This window comes from Pyrus communis, chromosome 17, assembly GCF_041283825.1.
Source record: "Pyrus communis isolate YQ-2024b chromosome 17, ASM4128382v1, whole genome shotgun sequence".
Lineage (NCBI taxonomy): Eukaryota > Viridiplantae > Streptophyta > Magnoliopsida > Rosales > Rosaceae > Pyrus > Pyrus communis.
In genome coordinates, this window is record NC_142581.1 from 25,131,216 (window position 1) to 25,153,897 (window position 22,682).

A 22,682-nucleotide genomic window follows, 5' to 3' on the forward strand; every position below is an offset into this window, starting at 1 on the left:
CTCCGTGATGCAGGACGCCATAACAGCTACAATAGTAGCTAGAAACCTCCTTACTCCAAAAGATAGTAGGCTGCTGTCAGGACGGTCCGATGAGTTGGCCGTTCAAGAGTCCCTCGCACTTAGTGTTCAGTGTGCGAGTTCTGTGTCCAACATGGGCCAACGCCTGCTTGCCCGCTCCCGTCAGGTGGAATCATTGATGGCGGAGGTGGAAAGTCTTAAGCAAGAAATCAAACTGCTTAAGTACGAGAATAGAAGTTTGCATGTGCTGGCAAACAACTATTCGACGGGCATGAAGAGGAAGCTTGATGAGCTGCAAGAATCCAATGGTCGTATGCAAAGTGACCGTCAAAGTGACCGTCAAAGGCTTGCGGCTTACTTCCAGAGGCATATTTTTCCTGGGTCATCCAGCGCTTGGCCAAGTATTGAGGCCTGGAATGCTCTAGCTCCGATGCCTTCCGCTCCGATGGCTTCCGCTCCGATGCCTCCCGCTTCGATGCCTTCTACTTCTATGCCTTCCGCTTCTATGCCTTCCGCTTCAAGAGTATTGCCACGTAGTGGGGCTTTAAACAAACAACCTCTGTGAAGGCTACATCTGCTTTATTTTTTTTTTTTCTTTTTCTTTTTTTTTTTTTTTTTTTTTTTTTTTTTTTTTTTTTTTTTTCAATTGGCATGGAATTTATCTTTGAATGGGCGGTGATACTTGAAATGATCCGGTAATGGTTTAAATTCAAGATTGGATGCCTGAATCATTAACAACATGTTAGTATAAAAGAAAATTGAAATTGGAGGAGGTGGCTTACTTATGTGCTCCGACATGAACTCAAGGATAAACACATCTTCTTTGAACATTTCAGGAACTTTGCCCTTGGACAGATTTGATGTGAGGATTGGTCCTTGTCTTGTGTCATAAAATTCAACTTCTTTGGGGTTGTTTGCCTCAAGACCGTCCTCTTTGATGAATTCATGATATTCCCTACTTTGCACCTTTGGAAGTGCTTCCAAGATGTCTTTTTCACTTTCTTCTTCCTTGGAATTCATGAACCTGCAAGGAATAGGGATATTAGGTGGAATGGGGTTAGAACTAATTAAATTTGGAACAACCTTACTTGAATTAGATGGCGTAGGAGCAATAGGTGCCTCCGACAAAGGTGTTTCCACCCTTTCCGTGGGGGTGTATTCCTTTTCCTTGTGATTTGATTTTGATGGTTGAGGGTCCGTTCCAACCTCCTTTTCACTTCTCAACATGAAAGCATTGGCGGTTTCAAATTCTCCCTTCGGATTTGCAATGGTTGAACTAGGAAGTTCGCCTTGGTCGCAAATTTGTTCTACAAACTCCGCTATCTGCCCAATTTGCTTTTCCAAGTAGTCCAACCTTTTGTCTTGATTTTCCCTCTCTTTGTTTTGAAGTTGGACTCCCTGCGTCAAAGTAGTAAGTAATTGAAAAATCTTATCATTATCACTTGAATTACCTACATCGCTTTGGGCAGGTTGTGGTGGCTGCATAGGCGTTGAATAGAACTCCTCATATGGCTGCCAATATCCTTCTTGTTGAACATCTTGAGGTTCCCACCACATAGAGTTTGAATGATCACTCCAATCCGAATTGTAAGTATTGGAAAACCCATCATTCCTTGAAAATGTACCAACGCTTTGCATTTGGGACTTTTCCATGAGCTGTGACAAAAGAGAAGCATTATCTAGTACCATGTTGTGCTTCTCTAGCACTTAAAATCGACAAACAAAATACAAATCAAAAACTAAAACTGAAATACATAACAGAAACTAAAACTAAAACTAATAAGAAAACGAAAATAACAATCCAAAGGATTAGCAAAGTTGCTAATCCCCGGCAACGGCGCCAAAATTTGATGCGAGATTTATACGCACACAAATTAAACCCTCTTTTCGTCAAATTGTAGTAAGTATGTAAGTAGGGATCGTTCTAGACCGGGGATTAGGAGGGATTGTTAACCACTTGGATTTGACTCAAAAACGTAAAATAACAATATGAAACACTAACTTAGACTCAAAGAATGCAAAACTAAGCTTTAAAACACTAAGACAAACCAAAAGACTCAAACATCACCCAAAACACTCAAAACTGCCTTAAAATCACTTTCTGGGCAGTTTTGAGCACTTTGGTGAATTTGGACGAAATTGGGAAATAAAATGAATCAAAACTCTTAAAAACACAAACTAAATTGATTTCTAACTAATTTGACATTAAAGTAAAGGGGGATTTAGGTTTTGAACGAATTGAAATAAATGCACAGATTCTAAACAAAACAGAATGTAAAAATGAAATTGATGAAATGGAATGAATGGATGCTAGCCAAGGGGTTCATCTCCATACATGTTACACTTGCATAATAAAATGATTTCCAATTGCATTTCAATAAACCATGAATTCTCAACACCCCAAGTTAACCGTGATGCACTAATTAACCTTCAAATCTTCCTAACGTTATTGAATTGGATGATGCATGCGACAATTCAAAACATTCCCCACAAGTCCTCAACATGAATGCATAGAAGAGATACAAGCAAGAATCATTACGCTCTATGAAAATTATAAGTGTTGACGAGGCATTCGTTACTATGGATTGCATGAAACTTATGCCAAGAATTCGTTTAACGCGATTGTTTATAAGCAACCTCCACTACTTGTGAATATAAGTTCGTAACTATTAGGTGAAACTCACTTATATTCTAGCGTCATATTCATGCATGAAAATTAAGCGCGCATTCTCAATAAACATACATAAATAAGTTATCAATCAAACGGTTAAACAAATTGAATCCACAACTTATGAAACGCAATTAGAAGTAATCAAATCAAAATGCAAGCATAAACATATATTTTGAATCACCCCCTAGCTAAAGGGGGGTTTAGTTCCTCATGGTACAAAACAAAGAGTATTGAAATTAAACATTGAAATCAAAGAAACACCTAAACATTCCAACAACTCAAACTTGAATTGTATGAACGTTTAGGCCCTCTTATCTTCCTCTTCGTTGTAGCACAAGGTCTAAGGATAATTTGATGGTGTGAATGGTTTGGGGAGTGGTTGGAGTGGCTGCAATGGAGGAGAAAAGTGTTTTGGTGGCTGCTGCAAGGGTGTGGAGAGGTTTTGACGAATTTCTGGAATATGGAAGAGTGAATGAGAATGAATATATGTTGTGTGAAGTGTGTATGGTTTTTATAGGGAGATGAATGGATGGGAGAGGGAACATGACAGCTAGGTTAAGTGAATGCATGTGCAAAACAGCTAGGATGGCTGAAATTGTAGGGGGAATGCATGTGCAATGTTGGAAATCTGATGGGAGAAAGGTGGATGCATGTGTTGGCTGATTTAAAGAATGTGAGGGAATGATGAAAGGGGAAACATGACAGCTAGGTTATGATGATGAGTGGAAATAATCAAATCAAAATGCAAGCATAAACATATATTTTGAATCACCCCCTAGCTAAAGGGGGGTTTAGTTCCTCATGGTACAAAACAAAGAGTATTGAAATTAAACATTGAAATCAAAGAAACACCTAAACATTCCAACAACTCAAACTTGAATTGTATGAACGTTTAGGCCCTCTTATCTTCCTCTTCGTTGTAGCACAAGGTCTAAGGATAATTTGATGGTGTGAATGGTTTGGGGAGTGGTTGGAGTGGCTGCAATGGAGGAGAAAAGTGTTTTGGTGGCTGCTGCAAGGGTGTGGAGAGGTTTTGACGAATTTCTGGAATATGGAAGAGTGAATGAGAATGAATATATGTTGTGTGAAGTGTGTATGGTTTTTATAGGGAGATGAATGGATGGGAGAGGGAACATGACAGCTAGGTTAAGTGAATGCATGTGCAAAACAGCTAGGATGGCTGAAATTGTAGGGGGAATGCATGTGCAATGTTGGAAATCTGATGGGAGAAAGGTGGATGCATGTGTTGGCTGATTTAAAGAATGTGAGGGAATGATGAAAGGGGAAACATGACAGCTAGGTTATGATGATGAGTGCATGTGGCTGATTTATGAAGAGTGAATGCATGTGGCTGCAAGGTGTGAATGATTATGGGTGCATGTGGCTGCAATGGATTAGGAATCCTTCAATTTCGTCCATTCCTTTTGCACCAAACATAAGCTATCCATTCCAAGTCCAATTTTGCTCCAAAATGCTCCAAAATGCATCTTTTTGCTTCCTTAGCCATATGAACCTAAAAACACACGAAAATAGCTTAAAGTACTAAAATAACTAAAGAAACATAACGTAAATGCACGAGAACAAGCCATTTAAGTCGCATGAATATGCTCCTATCACATGGTTGAAAGATTCATTGAGGTATTTATGGATGACTTTTCAGTGTTTGGTTCCTCTTTTGATGAATGTCTTAACCATCTCTCTTTAGTACTTCAAAGATGTCAGGAAACAAATTTGGTTCTCAATTGGGAAAAGTGCCAATTTATGGTGAAACAAGGAATTGTGTTGGGGCATGTAATCTCTAGCCAAGGAATGGAGGTGGACAAAGCCAAAATTGACATCATCACCAATATGGCAGCTCCCACAACCGTGAAGGGAGTAAGAAGTTTTTTGGGACATGCGGGTTTTTATCGTCGTTTCATTAAGAACTTTTCAATGATCACTCGTCCATTATGCAATCTGTTAGCTAAAGATGTTGTATTTCATTTTGATAAAGCTTGTATGGATGCATTCAATACTTTGAAACATGAATTAACCTCGGCCCCTATTATTATGGCACCAGATTGGTCTTTACCTTTTGAATTAATGTGTGATGCCTCTGACTATGCTATTGGTGCAGTTTTAGGGCAAAGGGTGAACAAGCTCCCACACGTGATCTTCTATGCAAGCCGGACTCTAAATGATGCTCAACTTAACTATTCCACAACTGAAAAGGAGTTGCTTGCTATTGTTTTTGCCTTAGAGAAGTTTCGGTCATATCTTGTTGGATCTAAAGTTATTGTGTTTTCTGATCATGCAGCCCTTAGGTACTTGATGACAAAAAAGGATGCTAAGCCACGCTTAATTAGATGGATACTCTTACTACAAGAGTTTGACTTGGAAATTCGAGATAAGAAGGGAAGTGATAATGTTGTGGCTGACCATTTGTCACGGCTCAATGAAAACCATGGAGTTGGACAACCTTTGCCTCTAAATGAATCATTTCCAGATGAACAGCTCCTTGTTATTCAAGAAAAAGAACCGTGGTATGCTGATTTTGTTAATTATCTTGTTTGTGGTATAATTAGAAATGATCTTTCTTTTCAGGAAAGAAAGAAGTTCCTTGCCATGGTAAAGCACTACGTTTGGGACGAACCATATTTGTTTAAATATTGCCCTGACCAAATCATTAGGAGGTGTGTCCCAGAGAGTGAGCAACAAAGCATTCTAATGTTCAGCCATACATTGGCATGTGGAGGACATTTTGGTGCCAAAAAGACATCTCTAAAGGTTTTACAATCTGGTTTCTTTTGGCCTACTTTATTCAAAGATGCTTTTGATTTTTGTTCTAAGTGTGATAGGTGCCAGAAAATGGGGAACATTAGCCGAAGAAATGAGATGCCATTGAACAACATTTTGGTGGTGGAGCTCTTTGATGTTTGGGGTATCGATTTCATGGGACCATTTCCATCCTCTTTTGGTTACTTATACATATTAGTGGCAGTAGATTATGTATCCAAATGGGTTGAAGCCATTGCTACAATAACTAATGATCATAAGGTTGTTTTGAATTTTCTTAAAGATGTGATTTTTTGTAGGTTTGGAACCCCAAGAGCTATTATTAGTGATGGTGGCAGCCATTTCTGCAACAAACCCTTTGAATCCTTGATGAAGAAGTACAACATCAACCACAAAGTGGCAACCCCGTACCATCCTCAAACCTCAGGACAAGTGGAGATTAGCAATATGGAGATCAAGAACATTTTGATGAAGACCGTAAGCCCTACAAGGAAGGATTGGTCACTGAGGTTGAATGATGCACTATGGGCATATAGAACAGCATATAAGACCCCCATTGGCATGAGTCCTTATCGCCTTGTGTTTGGGAAAGCTTGTCATTTGCCAATGGAGCTTGAACACCGTGCATATTGGGCCATCAAGAAGTTCAACTTTGATTACAAGGATGCTGGAATAGCAAGGAAGCTCCAACTTAATGAGTTGGAAGAACTCAGAAATGAAGCATATGAGAATGCCAAAATCTACAAGGAACGGACTAAGCTCTATCATGACAAGGCCATCCTACGGAAGGAGTTTCACCAAGGTATGAAAGTACTGTTGTATGACTCACGTTTGAGACTTTTTTCAGGTAAATTGAAGTCTAGGTGGGTGGGACCATTTAAGGTGCTGCAAACATTTCCCCACGGAGCTGTGGAGATAGAGAACATGAAGAATGGCACCTCTTTTAAAGTCAATGGGCAGCGATTGAAACCATATTTGGAGAAAGAGGAGCAAGAGCAAGTTTATCAAGTTGTAGATTTTCTTGAGTTTACAACACCGTGAACAAGCTACCATGTCTTGCCTAGACATTAAATAAAGCGCTTACTAGGAGGCAACCTAGTGTGGTTTGTGTTCTTTCCTCATTTTGTGTTTATGTTGTCACCATTCCATATTCTTTGCCTACTTGCCTTGTGTTAGTTGTGGTTAAGTGTGTTTTTGCTTACTAATACGAATGTATATGAGGGCTATGTTTGTAGACAAACTATTGGGTTGCTTTGAAAAAGGGTTTTATGACACGGGACATGTCATAACTTTCGAAGGGGTGTTTATTTTTAAGTTCATGTCGGAGCACAAAGGTAAGCCGCCTCCCCGAATTTCAATTTTCTTTTATACTAATATGTTGTTAATGATTCAGGCATCCACTCTAGAATTTAAACCAGTACCGGATCATTTCAAGTATCACCCTCCATTCAAAGATCAATTTCATGCCGTTTGATTTGATTATAAAAAAAAAAAAAAAAAAAAAGATACTAAACATGGAGAAAGATGGAGCTTCACAAAGGTTGTTTACGTGAAACCCCACTACGAAGCATAGAAGCGGGAGGCATAGAAGCGGGAGGCATCGGAGCGGAAGCCATCGGAGCGGAAGGCATCGGAGCTAGAGCATTCCAGGCCTCAATACTTGGCCAAGCGCTGGATGACCCAGGAAAAAGGTGCCTCTGGAGATAAGCCGCAAGCCTTTGACGGTCACTGTGAATTCGACCCTCAGATTCTTGCAGCTCATCAAGCTTCCTCTTCATGCCCGACGAATAGTTATTTGCAAGCACATGCAAACTTCTATTCTCGTACTTAAGCTGCTGGATCTCTTGCTTAAGACTTTCCACCTCTGCCATCAATGATTCCACCTGACGGGAGCGGGCAAGCAGGCGTTGGCCCATGTTGGACATAGAACTCGCACACTGAACACTAAGTGCGAGGGACTCTTGAACGGCCAACTCATCGGACCGTCCTGACAGCAGCCTACTATCTTTTGGAGTGAGGAGGTTCCTAGCTACTATTGTAGCTGTTGTGGCGTCCTGCATCACGGAGTCTTCACCTGTAAGAAGACCGTTAGAAGATAAGAAAGAAGGGCGCCATACGTTACCTTGACGCGGCGCGCCCGTATCACTGCTAAGGCTCAATTCCAAGCTAAGGTTCGATGGGTTTGCCATTTTTCAAAAGTGTTCAAAGAGAAGGGATGGAGTTAAATTTCAAAGGGCCGGAGTCAATTTTCAAGAATGGGAAATCTTCAGAGTGTGTTTGTTGGCGGTGATCGATACCTCTATAAAAAGCCAAGGCGACGCGTCCACCGATTCAAAAAGCCGGAATTTCCGGCGTAATTTTGGCGACGCTTTCTCGGCTTTTCAGAAGACGTGTTCAACTTTGTCAAAAGATTTCTTCTTTTCAGAAAACACGTGGAAGCCATCATCGCAACTACACATCTTTAGCCGACAGGCGCAAAGTCCGGCGACGCTTTCTCTGCTTTTCAGAAAACGCGTGCAGCTTTGTCAAAAGGAGCCGCATCCGCACTACTACGTGTCGTTCAGAAAGCAAAGGGGCGCCTGCTCAGAAATCGAAGGGGCGTCGTTCAGAAATCGAAGAGGCGCCTGCTATTTCAAAAAGCCGGATTTGCGGGATCAAAACGTTTGTCGACAATGGTAAAAGAACAGTACCACCACTTGATATTATCTTTATATATGTCGACCTTCGTCTTTTATGGCAAGGAAAACCTGAAGAAAATGCCCAACTCTCCCTCACCTCTGAGGGCGCACTCCCAGCAAAGCCTTTCGAAATACTCAATTCTTTCTTCTTCCCCAAAGATGATACCAGATGCCTGGAGTACAGATGACCCAGGAGGAAACGGCGGATTGAAGTGTGCTGATTCATTCACCGCTTCTTCAAAAGCAAAGGTATCTCATATCATCAAGGTCAAAAGCAAAAGTATCTCATATCATGCTTTTTCCCTGTCTTTTTCTTTGTCCTTGTTCTTACTCGCATGGCAAAGTGAAAGAAGCAATCAGCCGGCACTTGGAGTCAGTCTTCTGTTCTGGAGCCAACTGCCTGGAATCTATTCCTGATTGCTTACCTAGCGTTGCTCTCGAGTAGTCATCTTCAACGGTTGATACACTTCCAGAGAAGGGACCACTTCTGCGAAGATTGAACAAAGAAACAGATAAAAGGAGGAAGCTCAGACCTTCGGGGAAGACCAAAAGAATCCTGCTGCCCAGTTCAAGAGTAGCACAAAGGAAAATCAATGATGGGCGGAAACCAGTTCAAGAGTAAGCCTGTGGAATCACCAAGATCAATGTCTCAATGCAATTACCAAGGAGAAGATGGAATTTACACTCCATAACCAGATTTGCGTCCCTAAACTCTTCTCTTTGTTAATTACATTCTGCCATGTTTAGTATGTTTAGTTGCTTTTTGTGTGTTTACTTATGTTTTGTGTGAATCTATGCTTAAAACATTGAGGACAATGTTTGATTTAAGTGTGGGGGGGTAACTAAGTATATTTGATGCAAATTCGTGGGATTTTATCACCCATAACTTCAAATGTTGCTCCTTGCTGTTTTAAGGTGTTTTTTTTTAAATTGTTTTAGAGTGTTTTAGTGTGTTTTGTTTTATAACTCCGAAAATCACATAAAAATTTGAAAAAAATGTTTTGAAAAGCCTAAAAAGAGTGTTTTGAGTCGTTTTTGTGTGTTTGTGTCTTAGGGTACCTTCCAACACAATGATAAGGATTTGGTTTGTAATTGCATGACGGTTAAAAAGAGTTATAAACATGGATGAAAGTTTGATTTACTCTTGGTATATGCTTGGTTATGGTTATAATGTATGACTTCACATGCAATCATAAAAGAAAAATTCGTTTTTGTAACATGCTTGAAGGAAGGAACTCAAACAAACGCTACAACCTTGTGAGACTTGAGCCTAAACATTCTTTGGAGAGTTATTTTCTGTGATTCTTTGTTTTCTAAAGTTGTTGCATGATCTCATTATTCCTTGCTTGGTTGCTACTTAGAATGCAATTGTATCATGCTAGAACTAAATGCTATAACTTATATCCATTTCATTCAAAGCATTGAATTGCATAACATATATCAAGATAAAGTTGTGTAGTTGCCACCATAGCCAAATAGCCTTACTTCCCATATTTCGTATTTGTTGTAAGTTTTAACCCCTTTGAGCCTTGTTTAGCCTATGTTCTTTGTTAACCCATGTTATCCTTACCTAGCATAGAATAGGACCATCCATGCCTTTGTTCTTAAAGCATAGTAAGCATGACGGAAAATGAATTCCTTTTGATTAATATGTTGCAGAAAATAAGTGTGGGGGGAAGGGATTTTTGTGTGTATGTATGTGCCTAAGTCTTAAAGGAGGCACGGGAAAAAGAAAAAAAAAAAATTTTGTGAGAAAAAGAAGAAGAAAAGAAAGAAAAAAAAAAAAAAAAAAAAAAAAAAATGAGTGAAAATAAGTGAGAATGGACTCACAAGTGTGATTGTTGAAGAAAGGGCCCAAAAAGTTTGAATATGGCCCTAAATTTTGTGTGACTTTCCCCTGGGTGTTCAAAGTTGACTTCTGCGTTCTTAAGGGAATTCTAAGTGCCTAATTCAATACTTTACTCACTATGGCTTTAAGAATGTTTGTTTATCCTTCACCTTTCATTGTTAGCCAATACCCTAGCCCCGTTACACCCCTTTGACTTCTATCTTGATCGTTATGTGTTCAATAATGTGGAGTTTGGATTTGATATGAGCTTATGGTGTCACTGGTTCTCGCATCTAAGTAGTAGCATTCCATTCATGAGATCATATCTAAACATGCTTATTAACTCCAGAAATTGCTTCCTTTGAAATACATATATGTGAGTGTTCGTTTTTATGTTCACATCAATCTTCTCACATATAACTATTTTAGGGTGTGTAGTCAGAAAATCTGAATGAAAATTGAGTGCATAACTAGTGAGGAATTGAGGGAATTCTCTAAGGCATGTTACTACATTCAAAACATGGTTTTAAATGCTTAATTGTGAAATTGTATGTGGTGACTATGATTAAGAATGTACTTAAGTGTGAAGATGACTAAAATCTGTGGGAATGATGATTTTTAACATGTCATATGCATTGGAAATCCCTAAGATGGTTGTTGGAAGGTTTAGGTTGTGTTTTACTTGTTTAGTGTCGTTTTGTTTATTTGTTATTATTTTGTTTTGCTCGAGGACTAGCAAAAGCTCAGTGTGGGGGAATTTGATAAGAGCATATTTAGGCGACTTACTTAGCTTGTTTTCGTGCATCTATGTTGTTAATTCATAGCTGTTTTAGTAGTTTAAGCCATTTTCGTGTGTTTTTAGGTTCATATGGCTAAGGAAGCAAAAAGATGCATTTTGGAGCATTTTGGAGCAAATTTGGGCTTGGAATGGATTGCATATGCTTGGAGCCAAAGTGTTGGACGAATTTGAAAGCCTTGTATGCACTTTGGACATAAAACAAAGGGCCTAGCCCAATCAAACAATCCTTTGAGCCATGCAAAACCTCTAGCCCAATCAACAACCCTTAGCCACATGCATTCACATGCATCACAACCCCAAAACCATCAAGAAACACCCATTGCTGTGCCTTGCACTCCCCCTTGCATTTTCAGCCATTCCACTTCATCATTACACCACCTTCTCCATCTTTATTCCACATGCATTCATCATAATTCACCCTAGCTACCACCATTCACACACACATGCACTTACTCTTTCATCATTGCACCACCAATTCAACACATGCATTCACACACCAACAACAACTCAATGCCGTGTATTCCTAATCCCTTTCCAGCATTTCACATGCATTTCCACCTTCCTACTTCATCATTTCAGCCACATATTCACCCACATGCACTTTAATCATTCAACACATGCATTCACACACCAACAATAACTCAATGCCGTGCACTCCCATTGCCTTTCCAACTCCCTTTTGCATTTCCAGCACCAAAACATGCACTCACATGCATTTTCAGCACCAAAACAGCATTCACATGCAATTCCACACACAATGCCGTGCATTCCCTTGCCTTTCCACCAACAACCTAGCTGTTTTTCCATCATTATTTCATCCACATGCACTCTCAATCATAACAGCCACATTCACTCTTAAACAATCATCCACATATTCTCTCATTCCCCCTATAAAAACCCATGCATTCATACACAAAAACACATCTCATTTTCATACACAAGATACCACAAACACATCCCCCTTGCCGCAAATCCCCTCCCATTTCTACACAATCTCTTCTAGGTTTCATTCCATTCCATACACTCTCCCATTCACCATTCAACCTTAGCCGCTCCACCTTCATTTACAACACACTTGGAGCACCAACACCGAAGGCAACTCTTAAGGGATTTCGACATCAGTTTTGCTTCAAGGGTTCTTTCTTCTTAATCCTATGTTCACTCATGTTATATATTTTTATGTCAAACCTTTTGTAAACATGAAGTGTAACTAATCTCTCTCTAGGGATTCGATGTAGCCTTGCAAGATTGCCATGTAGTTAATTCAGAATTCTCATTTAATTTATCTATTTCTTGTTTCATTCTCCGATTTAATTGTGACTTAGTGTGTTGATTTTAATGCTTGATCATCATTTGAATTAACCACAGGTTGTTTAGCCAAGATTAAAGCACACATCATGCATAATCTTGGTGGATATATGAATGAATGAAGGGAATGTTTTGCAAACATCCTGCCGAGTGTTCCCTTTGGTTTTGTGAAAGTTTCTTGTGCATTACATATTCTTGATTAGGAACCAAAGTTGCACATCACAATTAGGCTCATGATTAAAGACATTTGATCAAATCCACACATCATATGGTTGATCATATCTAAAGTGAAACAAACTCAAGAAATAGGTAGAGGGATGAGTATAATCTGACTTAACAAGCATGGACTTGGCTTAGCAATGGTGAAACCGAATCCCTAGCTTCATCTCCATTTGTGCTATCTAATTTTATTAATTGTTGATTCATTTATTTGTGTCTACTTCATTTCCTTATGCTTTCAAGTTACAACAACAAATCTGCCTACATTGATTAGTTTTATTTCTCTAGTAAAGAGTTCTTGCAAAACAAGTGATTATATAGGTCCAATTAGTCCCTGTGGATTCGACACCCTTACTTGTGCCATTATACTAAACCTATTTTAGCACTAGGAAGGAAGACAACAACAAGGGTCGTAGCCCCCGAGCTTAGCCTAGCCCTGTAAGTCCCCGGGATACGTTTCCCTTATATGTGAAATAACTATAATAGAATTAATTAAAACACATATACGACAACTTAAATAAAACCCCAATAGTTTGCTCAAACCTAGGGTTTAAATACATGAAATTGATCTACTCGACATCACGAACCTACACAAATTTTCAGATAAATTTTTGGACCCCGCACGCGCCCTCACGCGCCGACCAAGGCACGGCCAGACGTGCCCCTACGTGCAGGCACGTGCTGTCAGTGTGAATGACGTCGTTAGGAATATTCTGTTAAAACCTTAACATAAATTAACAGCGTTACTTGATGTCGTTAGAATATTCCGTCAACTTTGACAGAATATTCCCTTTCTCCGACGAGCTCCGTCGTTCACCGTCGTCCTCTGCCGCCGTCTACAACTCGAATCTCGCCAGTTTTTGGAAAAAGCGTTATACCTTTTTGGATCCAAAAAGTGGACGGAGGTGATCGGAAATCACCTCAAAAGTTGGGCCAAAAGTGAACTCCTCGAAACTCGGTTGTTTCGACATTGAAGCTTCTTCAAAATTGTCCTAAAGGTCTCAAAAAGTTGTGGGAAAACTTCCTCAACCTCCAAAACTCCTTAACTCGGCCTGAAATTTGATGAACTCAAACTCACTGAGTTTGGACCTTCCGAGTTTGACGTCCAAAACTCGGTCAAACTAAGGTTGGTTGGTATGGTTGAGTTCGTGAAGATGAGATGAACGTAATGTTGAGGTTTTTAAGCTAGATCTACGAGCTTTGGTGCTCATTCAAGGCAGATACAAAGAAAGAGAGCTTCGGGAGGGAGAAAGAGAAGGAAGAGAAAGAAAGCTTTTTCTTTTGCTTTTCTGATTAGGTGCGATGATAAGGGAATGGATAGGATTGGTAAGAGATTTGAGGGAGTTGATTGGTGAGGGAGTGAAATAATGCGGAGTGCACGGGTTGGCTTTAAAGAAAACCAGGGATTGGGTTTAGATTTTGTACAGAAAAGATAATCGAAAATCTATCCGAAATAAAAATTCTCGTACTCTCGCAACAACGTTTACAATTTAAAAACGATAGCGAGGAATAAAATAAAAGCGATATAAACACGTCCACGTCATTTGCCTACAAGGGCATAATAGACAATTTACATAGTCGGGAAGAAATTACATAGAAAATTAAGGACAGGTCGTCACAAAAGCCCTTGGCCTAACCCATATGGAACCAACCCAAATCCCAGGCTGCACATGGGTCCGCGCATAAGCGTATGCCTTGGCTGGCGCATGGAGCACATGTGCCTCTACCAGAGGTATTGTGCTTTGCGATCGTCCATGGTGGTGTCAGCGACTTTTTCGGTGATCCAAAATGGATCGTGGTGGCGCGTGCAGTGACTCATGGCCATCGGGGCCGCCACCCCGTTGCGATGCATAAGGGCGTGTGCGGTGGCGTAGGTCTCCCTTATGTTTTTGGACGTCCTAAATCCATTTATGACGTTTGTTTCCCGAAAGTCAATCGTTATGATATAGTTTTATTAATTGAACCCTTTATGTGTTTAGGTGCATTTATTGTGGCATTTCCGTCTTCGCTAGTTTGCATGGCTCTTCGAAGATGAAGTATCTGTGAGTGGATCTCTTCTAAAATGCATGATTTTACTTTTAGAAATGCATACATGAGAAACATGATTTAATGGTTACATTTTATGAAACGTTTATGAATAAATTGGTTTCACGCTTTATGAATTATGATGCTTTATCGACTTTACGTTCTTCGTAGTGTATATGATTGATGACTATATACTATGAACATGATTTAAGATGTGATGTTTGAGCTACTAAGCTCCGTTGAGATATATATACTTATATTTTGGAAAGATTATGTTCAATGATTTTTGTGCTTATCTAGTGGTCACTCTATGCCCACGGACAAATGATACTTTTATATATGTCTTCGGGTGGGTGTTGTTGGAGCCTACGGGCGAATGAAGTGTTCTAAATGAAGAATTCTATATGCCTTCAGGCGATACTGATACTATTATTTAGCACACTATGTATGATATATGTTTTACGAAGGTTTTATGACATGTTGGGGTTTTGGAAAACCTATTACATATTATACTATTGAGCATTCATAAATTTTGGTGGTTAGTACGTTAATGAATAACTATTTTAGTATTACTTATATATCAACTTGATCCACTCATGTTTTGTTTTGCGCCCTCTCAGGACTTAGAATCGAGGCGTACAATCCCGGTGTCAGGGCACTCCCGCATTGGCATCTTCGAGTCCTCTCGGTGTAGGACCCATCCCTTTGTTCAATTTTATATTATTTCCTTTCTAGTGTCTCGAATTAGTTGTATGTTATGAACATGTTCCACAATTGCATGTTCATTGTAGCTAAACTTATAACTTTTATTTATATTCATATTTCTTCATTCTCCTCATGCATGTTAGTATGGCTTCGTCACCTTCAGGTGTCGGCCAGCACGTGCCTACCCCTGGTGTTTGGAGGATATCAGGGTTGGTGCGTGTCATTCTCACTACACCTAACATGTGTGGACATTTTAAAAATCTTAATTGACTACTCTTGAATTTGGAAGTATTTTTAAAATTCTTTAAAATCCTATTTTTACTACACCATGATTTCAAAGTCTTATAAAATCCTCATTTAAAATCTTAATTGCCTACACCTTGATTTTAAAGTCTATTAAAATCCTATGGAATCATAGTTTGACTACACTCCCTAAATTGTTGTTCTCGAAGGAGGTAAAAAGGAAGACGAGATTAGTGGGGCCCATAACCCATTATGTATTATTTTTAATTCTTTAAGCGGAGGATTAGTGATGTAATGTGTACAATGCCAAGTCATGGTTGGTGGAATTTCAAGTCAAAAATTTATGTTCATTGTGAGGTTAAGATCTCACACTTACAAATAAAGACGAGTACCACTAGATTGTAGTATTAAGAATGTAGTTAATCAAATAAACCATGGGACATAGATCTTCTTCATATCTCATTGAATTCGATAATCACTCCATTAACTCATTCCATTAGTCTACTTCACATAAACAGAGGTCTTGTTATGTCCTCCCTATTGAACGATGAGATTTCTTAATCATTACATTCCGAACGATGAGGTACACAGAGAATCCAAATTCGTAGAAAGGTGGAAGGTATTAATAACTCTCTCTTTCCAATCCAATTATTCTTTCCATCAAATTTTGGTTAATGTGTTTTAGCAGTGAAAATTAGCCGAACGAGTATTCACACACAATGTGTTTCACCATAACCTTCATAGAACTCACTCTCAATGGCGCCTTCAGAGAAAATAACTCGGTCCACCACTAAAAGGTTGCCACGTTTCAGTACATGGTCATCCAGCACACATTGGATTCCCCTTGCCCGTACCTTTGTTTCCACGTACGATAGCGGAACGTACCTAACAAGGCGCGAAACGCTCACACTTTCTCTCTCCTCTTCTTATTGGACGTCCCACTCCACTTTGCTACTCCCTCTCTCTCTCTCCAACTCTCCTCCTTTTCTCCAACAGTCTCCAATCCATCTCTCTCTAAATCTCTCTCTCTCTCTCTCTCTCTCTCTCTCTCTCTCTCTCCGCATACAATTCAAGACGGAATTTCAGAATTCACAACTTGCTTTGAAAGGTTTTGATCAAGTTTTTTCGATGACTTCGATTTCTGGCCGTGTTTTTTGATTTTCCTAGGAAAGATTCGATTGTCTTTCTCTCTGTCTCCGTCGTTTAAAGTTGTTTGGTCCCATCTATTTTTCGAGGGATCGTTGTCGTCGTCATCAGTTGTGGATTTCTGACATGGCCTCTTCCGCTTCCGGAGAAGCCCTCAAACCCTCCGTCTCCAACAAACTCAAGCAGAAAGAGGTACTTTTTTTTGTAATTTAATTTGATTTAATTTAACCAATTCGACTTTTGGGTTTTATTTTCCTGGGTTGCTGTTAAATTTTGTGATGGGGTTTTGCGATTTTGGGTCGTTTGTGATGAATTTTTTGACTCGCTGGTTTGATTGATTGCCTTGCAATTGTGGGTTTAATTCTTGAATTTACTTGGAGGCCCTGCAATTTTTTTGTAAGTTTTCTGGGTAATCTGGTGCTTTACTTCTTGGTTATTAACTATTTGATATGTTTTTTTACAGTTTACTCTTCTGCACTAGTGGTTTTCTTTACCAAGTGTTTTGATCACTCAGTAAAAAGCTTAGTCTCTGCAAAAGCTGATTGCTTCGGTTAAAGTGTCTTCTTTTTTGTTGGCATTGAACTTTCAAGAGCTTTCGCAATGTAAATAAATCCACTTGTGTTCGTCACCACCCGTTTAGTTCCATGCGGAAATGTGCATCGAACTTGTTGTGATCACTGTTATTGTTATTGTCACAATTACCATCTGCAAAGTTGTAAACTTTCAGTATGTTGTTGCGTACTTGCTGTTAATTAAAAGTACTGGTGTTGGTTTGACCTTTTATCGTTACCCTGGCCACTCATATTATTGCAATATACTGCATTGTTTTCTATTTTAAGATCACCAAGTTTACATATGCAACGGAAGTTGCAAAGAAAAATAAATTCTTATATGTATGTATGTTAATATTTTAGTTGCAGTAGTTATCGAACAATTTCAGCTTACTCGAAGTAATTATTTCTCTCCTAGGGAGCTTGTTTTTCAACAAAGATCAATTAAGAATTTTTTATGATGGCATTGAAATTGACTTGGTTGGTAATGGAAACAGTGAAGTTTTGAAGAATGAGATGGAAGAATAAGTTAAGCTGTATTATCTGTAGTAATTTTACAGTAGATGATTATTAGTTCCCTTTTCTTATGTCTTATGTACCATTGCATGATTGTAAATTTGTACTACTTTCTGTAGGGTACTTTGGACAGTGATGCTGGGAACTCACCTAGTGTAGTTGGATCAGAAGATGACGTTGATCTCCTAAAGAGTTCAACATCAGGATCAACCAATTCAAATGTTGTCAAAACTTCCAATTGTTTTTCATCTAATGATGATGATATGAGCATGGACGATGAAGACGACAACGACGACGACGATGATAATGACTATGATTTCGATGACAACGATGGTTTTCTGTATGATGTTGGTGATGATTTGCAATCTCAGTTTGATAATGTGGACTTGCCTCCCGGTGTAGAAGCAACTCTTCCCTGGTTGAATGATCCTTCACCGAGTGAGAAACCATCCACTAAGACGCTAGCTATTTCAGATCTACCACCATGTAGTTCAACTGTTCATTGTGAAGCAAGTTCAACTGTTCCTTCTGAGGCAAGTTCTACTAAGGAACCGGCAGACAGCAATGACGACAGTATCATGCAAACGTCTCAACAGTTTAAGCAATTTGATATGGTGGAAGATTTCTCGGATCACCACTTTAGCCGCGTGGGATATTCAGATGGGCAGGTGAGTTAGTTGAACTTGTGCTTCACACCTGTCCCCTCCCGAACATTTATGTGTGAGCATGTGCGTGTCCACATCTCTCTAGTCTTTATAGATGTTCCCTGGTCTGGCTGTGTGACACAGGCTTGAGTGCACACATAAACTCTGCATGTGCAAATTGTGGAAGTGTGTATGTCTGTTTTTGTGAATGTGGACTAATCTGTGTTTGTTTCTTGATAGCCACCCAAGGCTTGGGCTAAGCAAATTCAGGACGAGTGGAAGATTTTGGAGGACTTACCGGGTGAGTTCTACCACTGTGTATAGCGATTCACCATGCTTGATTATACCAGTGTTGGAATATTCTTGTGTTTTTAGGTTCTCTGTAGTGCTACCGTTGTTTTCCCCATTAGAAACTTCACCTATTTTTCAGAATAAGTTCCTTTCCTTTCTGGTCATGTCATGGCATTAGTTTAGTAGGTTGGCTCACATCTTTTCTCATTTCAATTTTTCTTGCGCAGACACTATATTTGTCAGGGTTTATGAAGCTAGAATGGAACTTCTGAGGGCAGTAATTATAGGACCTCCGGGCACTCCCTACCATGATGGTCTTTTTGTCTTTGATTGTCTCTTCCCCACTGACTATCCTAAATCACCACCGGTGTGTATTTGGTGCTATTGCATTGGTGTTTTATTTTATATTTTGTCTATTGTAGATAATTTTGATTTTCTTTTGTCAGATGGTATACTACTATTCAGGTGGTCTTCGATTGAATCCAAATTTGTACGAGTGTGGGAAAGTTTGCCTCAGTCTCTTAGGCACTTGGAGTGGCAAACAAAATGAAAATTGGGTCCCAGGGCAATCAACAATGCTACAAGTTTTAGTGTCTATACAAGCTCTTATTTTGAATGCAGAGCCCTTCTTCAATGAGCCTGGTCATGAGAGAACGTATGTTGGAGCAGAAGGGCGAAGGCATTCCCAAAAGTACAATGAGGATACCTTTATTCTATCTCTAAAGACAATGATGTATACACTAAGGAGGCCGCCTAAGGTATGATTTCAGCAACCATCTCCTTTACAGTACACTGATCTTCTATTTGTATTAACATTTTCCGTTGTTTCTTGATGGAGGGTTGATTTACTAGAATGAAGTAGATTGTCTCGGTTGAACTTTGACTTGCTACCAGAACAGTAGGGAATTTTCTTTCTCACATTTGTGCTTTGTGGGGTTGAAACAAGTAGCCTTGCTGTATAAACACCGGTTCTGAGTCGAGTATTATTGTAGAATTTAGTTGTGTAAGGATGGTTTTCTCTGCTTGCTGTTGCTGTTAGAAAACTATGCTGTTACCTAACCCCCCAAGTTACTATGATGTTACCCAACCCCACAAGTTCCAGAATGAATCTTAGCAGCTTAGATGAAAAAAGCGAATAGGGAAGTCAGTTTGTATGCTATCTTTTGTTTTGAGAGGCACTTTCTGTTTTGTATCTTATGTTTGTAGGTCCATCACCTAACCAAGTGAGTTTTCTTGCAGTATTTTGAGGATTTTGTCTTGGGCCATTTTCGCGATCGTGCACACAATATTCTGGCAGCATGTAAAGCATATACTGAGGGCATTTTGGTAGGGTCTGATATCACATCCCAGAATGCAGAAAAAAGTGGCTCCTTACAATTCCGGGCAACTGTAGGTAAGATGATGAATACACTCGTTACACATTTCACCAGAAATGGATCAACCGACTGTGACAAGTTTCGAGTTGAAGCCTGAATCACATTTGACTAGCAGCTGACTTGATGTGATTGGGAAGGTAATAAGATTTAAGATAAATTAGCGAGGTGAAACAAAATCATTGGACCTGCGTATGGTATTTTTCGTTTCCATCTGCTTTCCAATACTGGTATTTTGGAATTGGTTAGTTCATTTTTCAGTCTGTTTTATCGTTCGGGATTCTGGGTAGTACATGTACGTATAGTAGGATGGCGTGGTGGATGATGAAATTCATGTTGAACTGCGACTTGGCTTATTGCTACGTTGATCTAATTGTGACCTTGTTTAGATGCTTATAGCCAAAACAATTTATGTCAATTTCCCACGTCGTTGCGTGATGAGTTATACTTTTTTATTCCTGTTGTACACAATCATGCGTGTATCTCTCGTAACGTAAATAACAACTTCAATTCAATGAAGTGTACGGTAAAAATATATTATAAAATTGAAACTCGTCATTCAGACAATTACCCTAACTGACAAATCAGGACATGAATTTACCCGAACCGAAAAAATGATGGTCTAGGATCCAAGCCCATGAAAAAAAATTCTAGCGATGAACGGCTGTGATTTAACCCCTTAAAATACCGTCTCATGTTTTTTTGCTTTTGTTAATTACATTACGCGCGGTAAGCAACCGGCATTCTCTAGTACATATATCATCCAAAACCCAGTGCATTTGCACTAATTAGTATCTTTCCTTGACTTCCAAGGTTTCTGAAACAAAACCTAGCAGCTACTTTCCATTTATTTTGCCCCGTCATGTTTTCATTACAACCTGCACATCCGCACTGTTCTTTCGAGCCTCGAGACGATTGAATCTTCAACATAAGCTTCATTATCATGGAGACTGCTAGCAGCCTGGGATTACCAGTCGGATGCCACTTCGAACCATCCGACAAAGAGCTTTTGCTTCACTTTCTTAACAACAAGGTGCATGGTCTACCGCTTTCTTGCAACGCCACAATTGAATGCGATCTTTATCGAAATGAAGAAACATGGACGCAGTTGTTCGATCAAACTAGTGAAGGATATCTCTACTTTTTCACCGTGTTAAAGAAGAAGACGGAGAAGGCTTCACGGGTAGAGAGGACCTCATCTGGAGGATGCGTTATGTGGAAAAGCCAGAACGATAAGCCTGTCAAGGCTAAACTTGATCCTCGTGAATCGACTGAGACTCGTATCGGGTTTAATCGAATGTTTTCCTATGTTCCGAAAGAGGGTTCGACGTCTAAGGCAAAAGGAGATTGGGTCATGTATGAGTTTCGACTTGATGATAGCTTTCTGAACAAGAATAACAAAGTAAGTAATACTAATACATGCTTAATTAATTTTCAGTCTTGAATAATCGTTTTAATTCTTCTTCTTCCAGTATAATTTTTGGAGATTGTCTTTGTTTGTTCTTTATTAATTTCCCAAACTTGTTTGTTCATGCATGTTCGTCATTGAGTGGTTTGGTTTGCTGCAGATATCTTTCATAAATTTGGTTCCATCTTTCGTCAGTTTCTGTTTAAACAGGGTTTATTTATTTTTAATACTACTTATGAATACTTTACGTAACTTTTTCTTGTTTGATTAGGGTTTTCATGAATCGGAATCACCGTTTACTAACGATGTTGTTCTTTTTTTTTTTTTTTGAAGAACACGATGTTGTTCTTTGTCTGAATTAATACATATAGATTATGAATCTAAATATCCCTACATTCAAAGTCAAAAAATAATTTACAATCTGAATTTTTCATATCTATCATCTTGACAAATTGAGTTATCTTTCAAAATTTAAAGTTTCTCGGTTGAATAGTGATTAACTTTTAATTGAATTTTCTCCATAACCAGTTGATTAAGAACTATTTCAAACATTCTTTGTGTGGTAAAGGAAGGGATTAATTATGGGGGATTGATTCAAATGATTTATTATATGTTGATTAAAGTTAAAAAGCAGCTCCCTTGCCTTGTACGTGCGTTTCATGTTTGCAGGCAAACTATTCTTTGTCGTGTAATGAATAAACAAAAGTTATAACCATGGGGCCAGCCAAGACTGATCAGAGGGAATGTCAACCAGGAGATGCAGTCCAGTATTGTCAGTGAACCATACCATGAGGAGCAGAATGATGATGATGATGAGGTGGATGTTGGCAGTGAAATCTTAAAGCTTTTAGATCAAGACTAGAACACTCATGAGCAACAGAATTATGGAAAAAGAATTTCAAGTGACTGAAGCTGAAGAATTACATATCACTTTCGTTAATTGTTTTTCAGTGGGTATTGGCCTAATTCCCTCGCCTGTTTTACTTTTTCTTCGTATTATTAATAAAAACTAGTAGAGAGGAGACGGGCGGGGGGTTTCTGGGTGCAATGGTCCTTTCTTCTTCGGGAGAAGGTTGGTGACGGACCTAATCTCGCCCAAGACAAAATCCTCAAAATACTGCAATGGTGCCTCGCATACGACTATTGACAAAAAACTAATCTCGCCTAATCATTTTCTAAATTTTTTTACCAAACTGAGATCATTACAATTGAACTATTATTTACTTTTTTGTCACTACTACTAGAAAATACCATTTTACTGACAAATTCTAAGGTGACAAAGCAACCAAGCCACTGCCTATGAGTTGCTGGCTCATTCTTCAATAGGCACGCGATCAAAGCCCTAGGCTCCTCCCACTGCTTGGGAGCTTACTGTTTCATGTTCTATTTCACTCCCTATTCCCTAATGGGGGTTCTTTTCACCCTTCCCTCACAATACTACTTCACTATCTGTCACCCAAGAGTATATAGCCTTACAAGGTGGT

The 22,682-nt window shown here is 39.2% G+C and overlaps 2 protein-coding genes across 3 annotated transcripts; both read left to right on the top strand.

Moving 5' to 3' along the window:
- Positions 1–16,185: 16,185 nt before the first annotated feature.
- Positions 16,186–20,215, top strand: LOC137707637 (putative ubiquitin-conjugating enzyme E2 38). Of its 2 annotated transcripts, none has more exons than XM_068446552.2 (6): positions 16,186–16,607; positions 17,602–18,150; positions 18,367–18,427; positions 18,645–18,784; positions 18,864–19,175; positions 19,657–20,215. In XM_068446552.2, the coding sequence occupies exons 1-6, from the start codon at positions 16,542–16,544 to the stop codon at positions 19,888–19,890; spliced, it is 1,362 nt and encodes a 453-aa protein (XP_068302653.1). In that variant the 5' UTR covers positions 16,186–16,541; the 3' UTR covers positions 19,891–20,215. The 2 variants fall into 2 exon arrangements, with proteins under 2 accessions (XP_068302653.1, XP_088545638.1); XM_088689512.1 differs by having other exon boundaries at positions 16,343–16,607; positions 16,879–18,150.
- A 518-nt stretch (positions 20,216–20,733) lies between these two features.
- LOC137707804 (NAC domain-containing protein 18-like) lies at positions 20,734–22,060 on the top strand. The gene is made up of 2 exons (XM_088688518.1): positions 20,734–21,192; positions 21,923–22,060. The coding sequence occupies exons 1-2, from the start codon at positions 20,734–20,736 to the stop codon at positions 22,058–22,060; spliced, it is 597 nt and encodes a 198-aa protein (XP_088544644.1).
- Positions 22,061–22,682: the final 622 nt, after the last annotated feature.

Coding starts and splice junctions, on each gene's coding strand:
- LOC137707804 (XM_088688518.1), top strand. CDS start 20,734: ATGGAGACTGCTAGCAGCCTGGGATTACCAGTCGGATGCCACTTCGAA. Junction 21,193..21,922: donor TTCTGAACAAGAATAACAAA/GTAAGTAATACT, acceptor CCATGGGGCCAG/CCAAGACTGATCAGAGGGAA.
- LOC137707637 (XM_068446552.2), top strand. CDS start 16,542: ATGGCCTCTTCCGCTTCCGGAGAAGCCCTCAAACCCTCCGTCTCCAAC. Junction 18,151..18,366: donor TGGGATATTCAGATGGGCAG/GTGAGTTAGTTG, acceptor GTTTCTTGATAG/CCACCCAAGGCTTGGGCTAA. Junction 19,176..19,656: donor CACTAAGGAGGCCGCCTAAG/GTATGATTTCAG, acceptor GTTTTCTTGCAG/TATTTTGAGGATTTTGTCTT.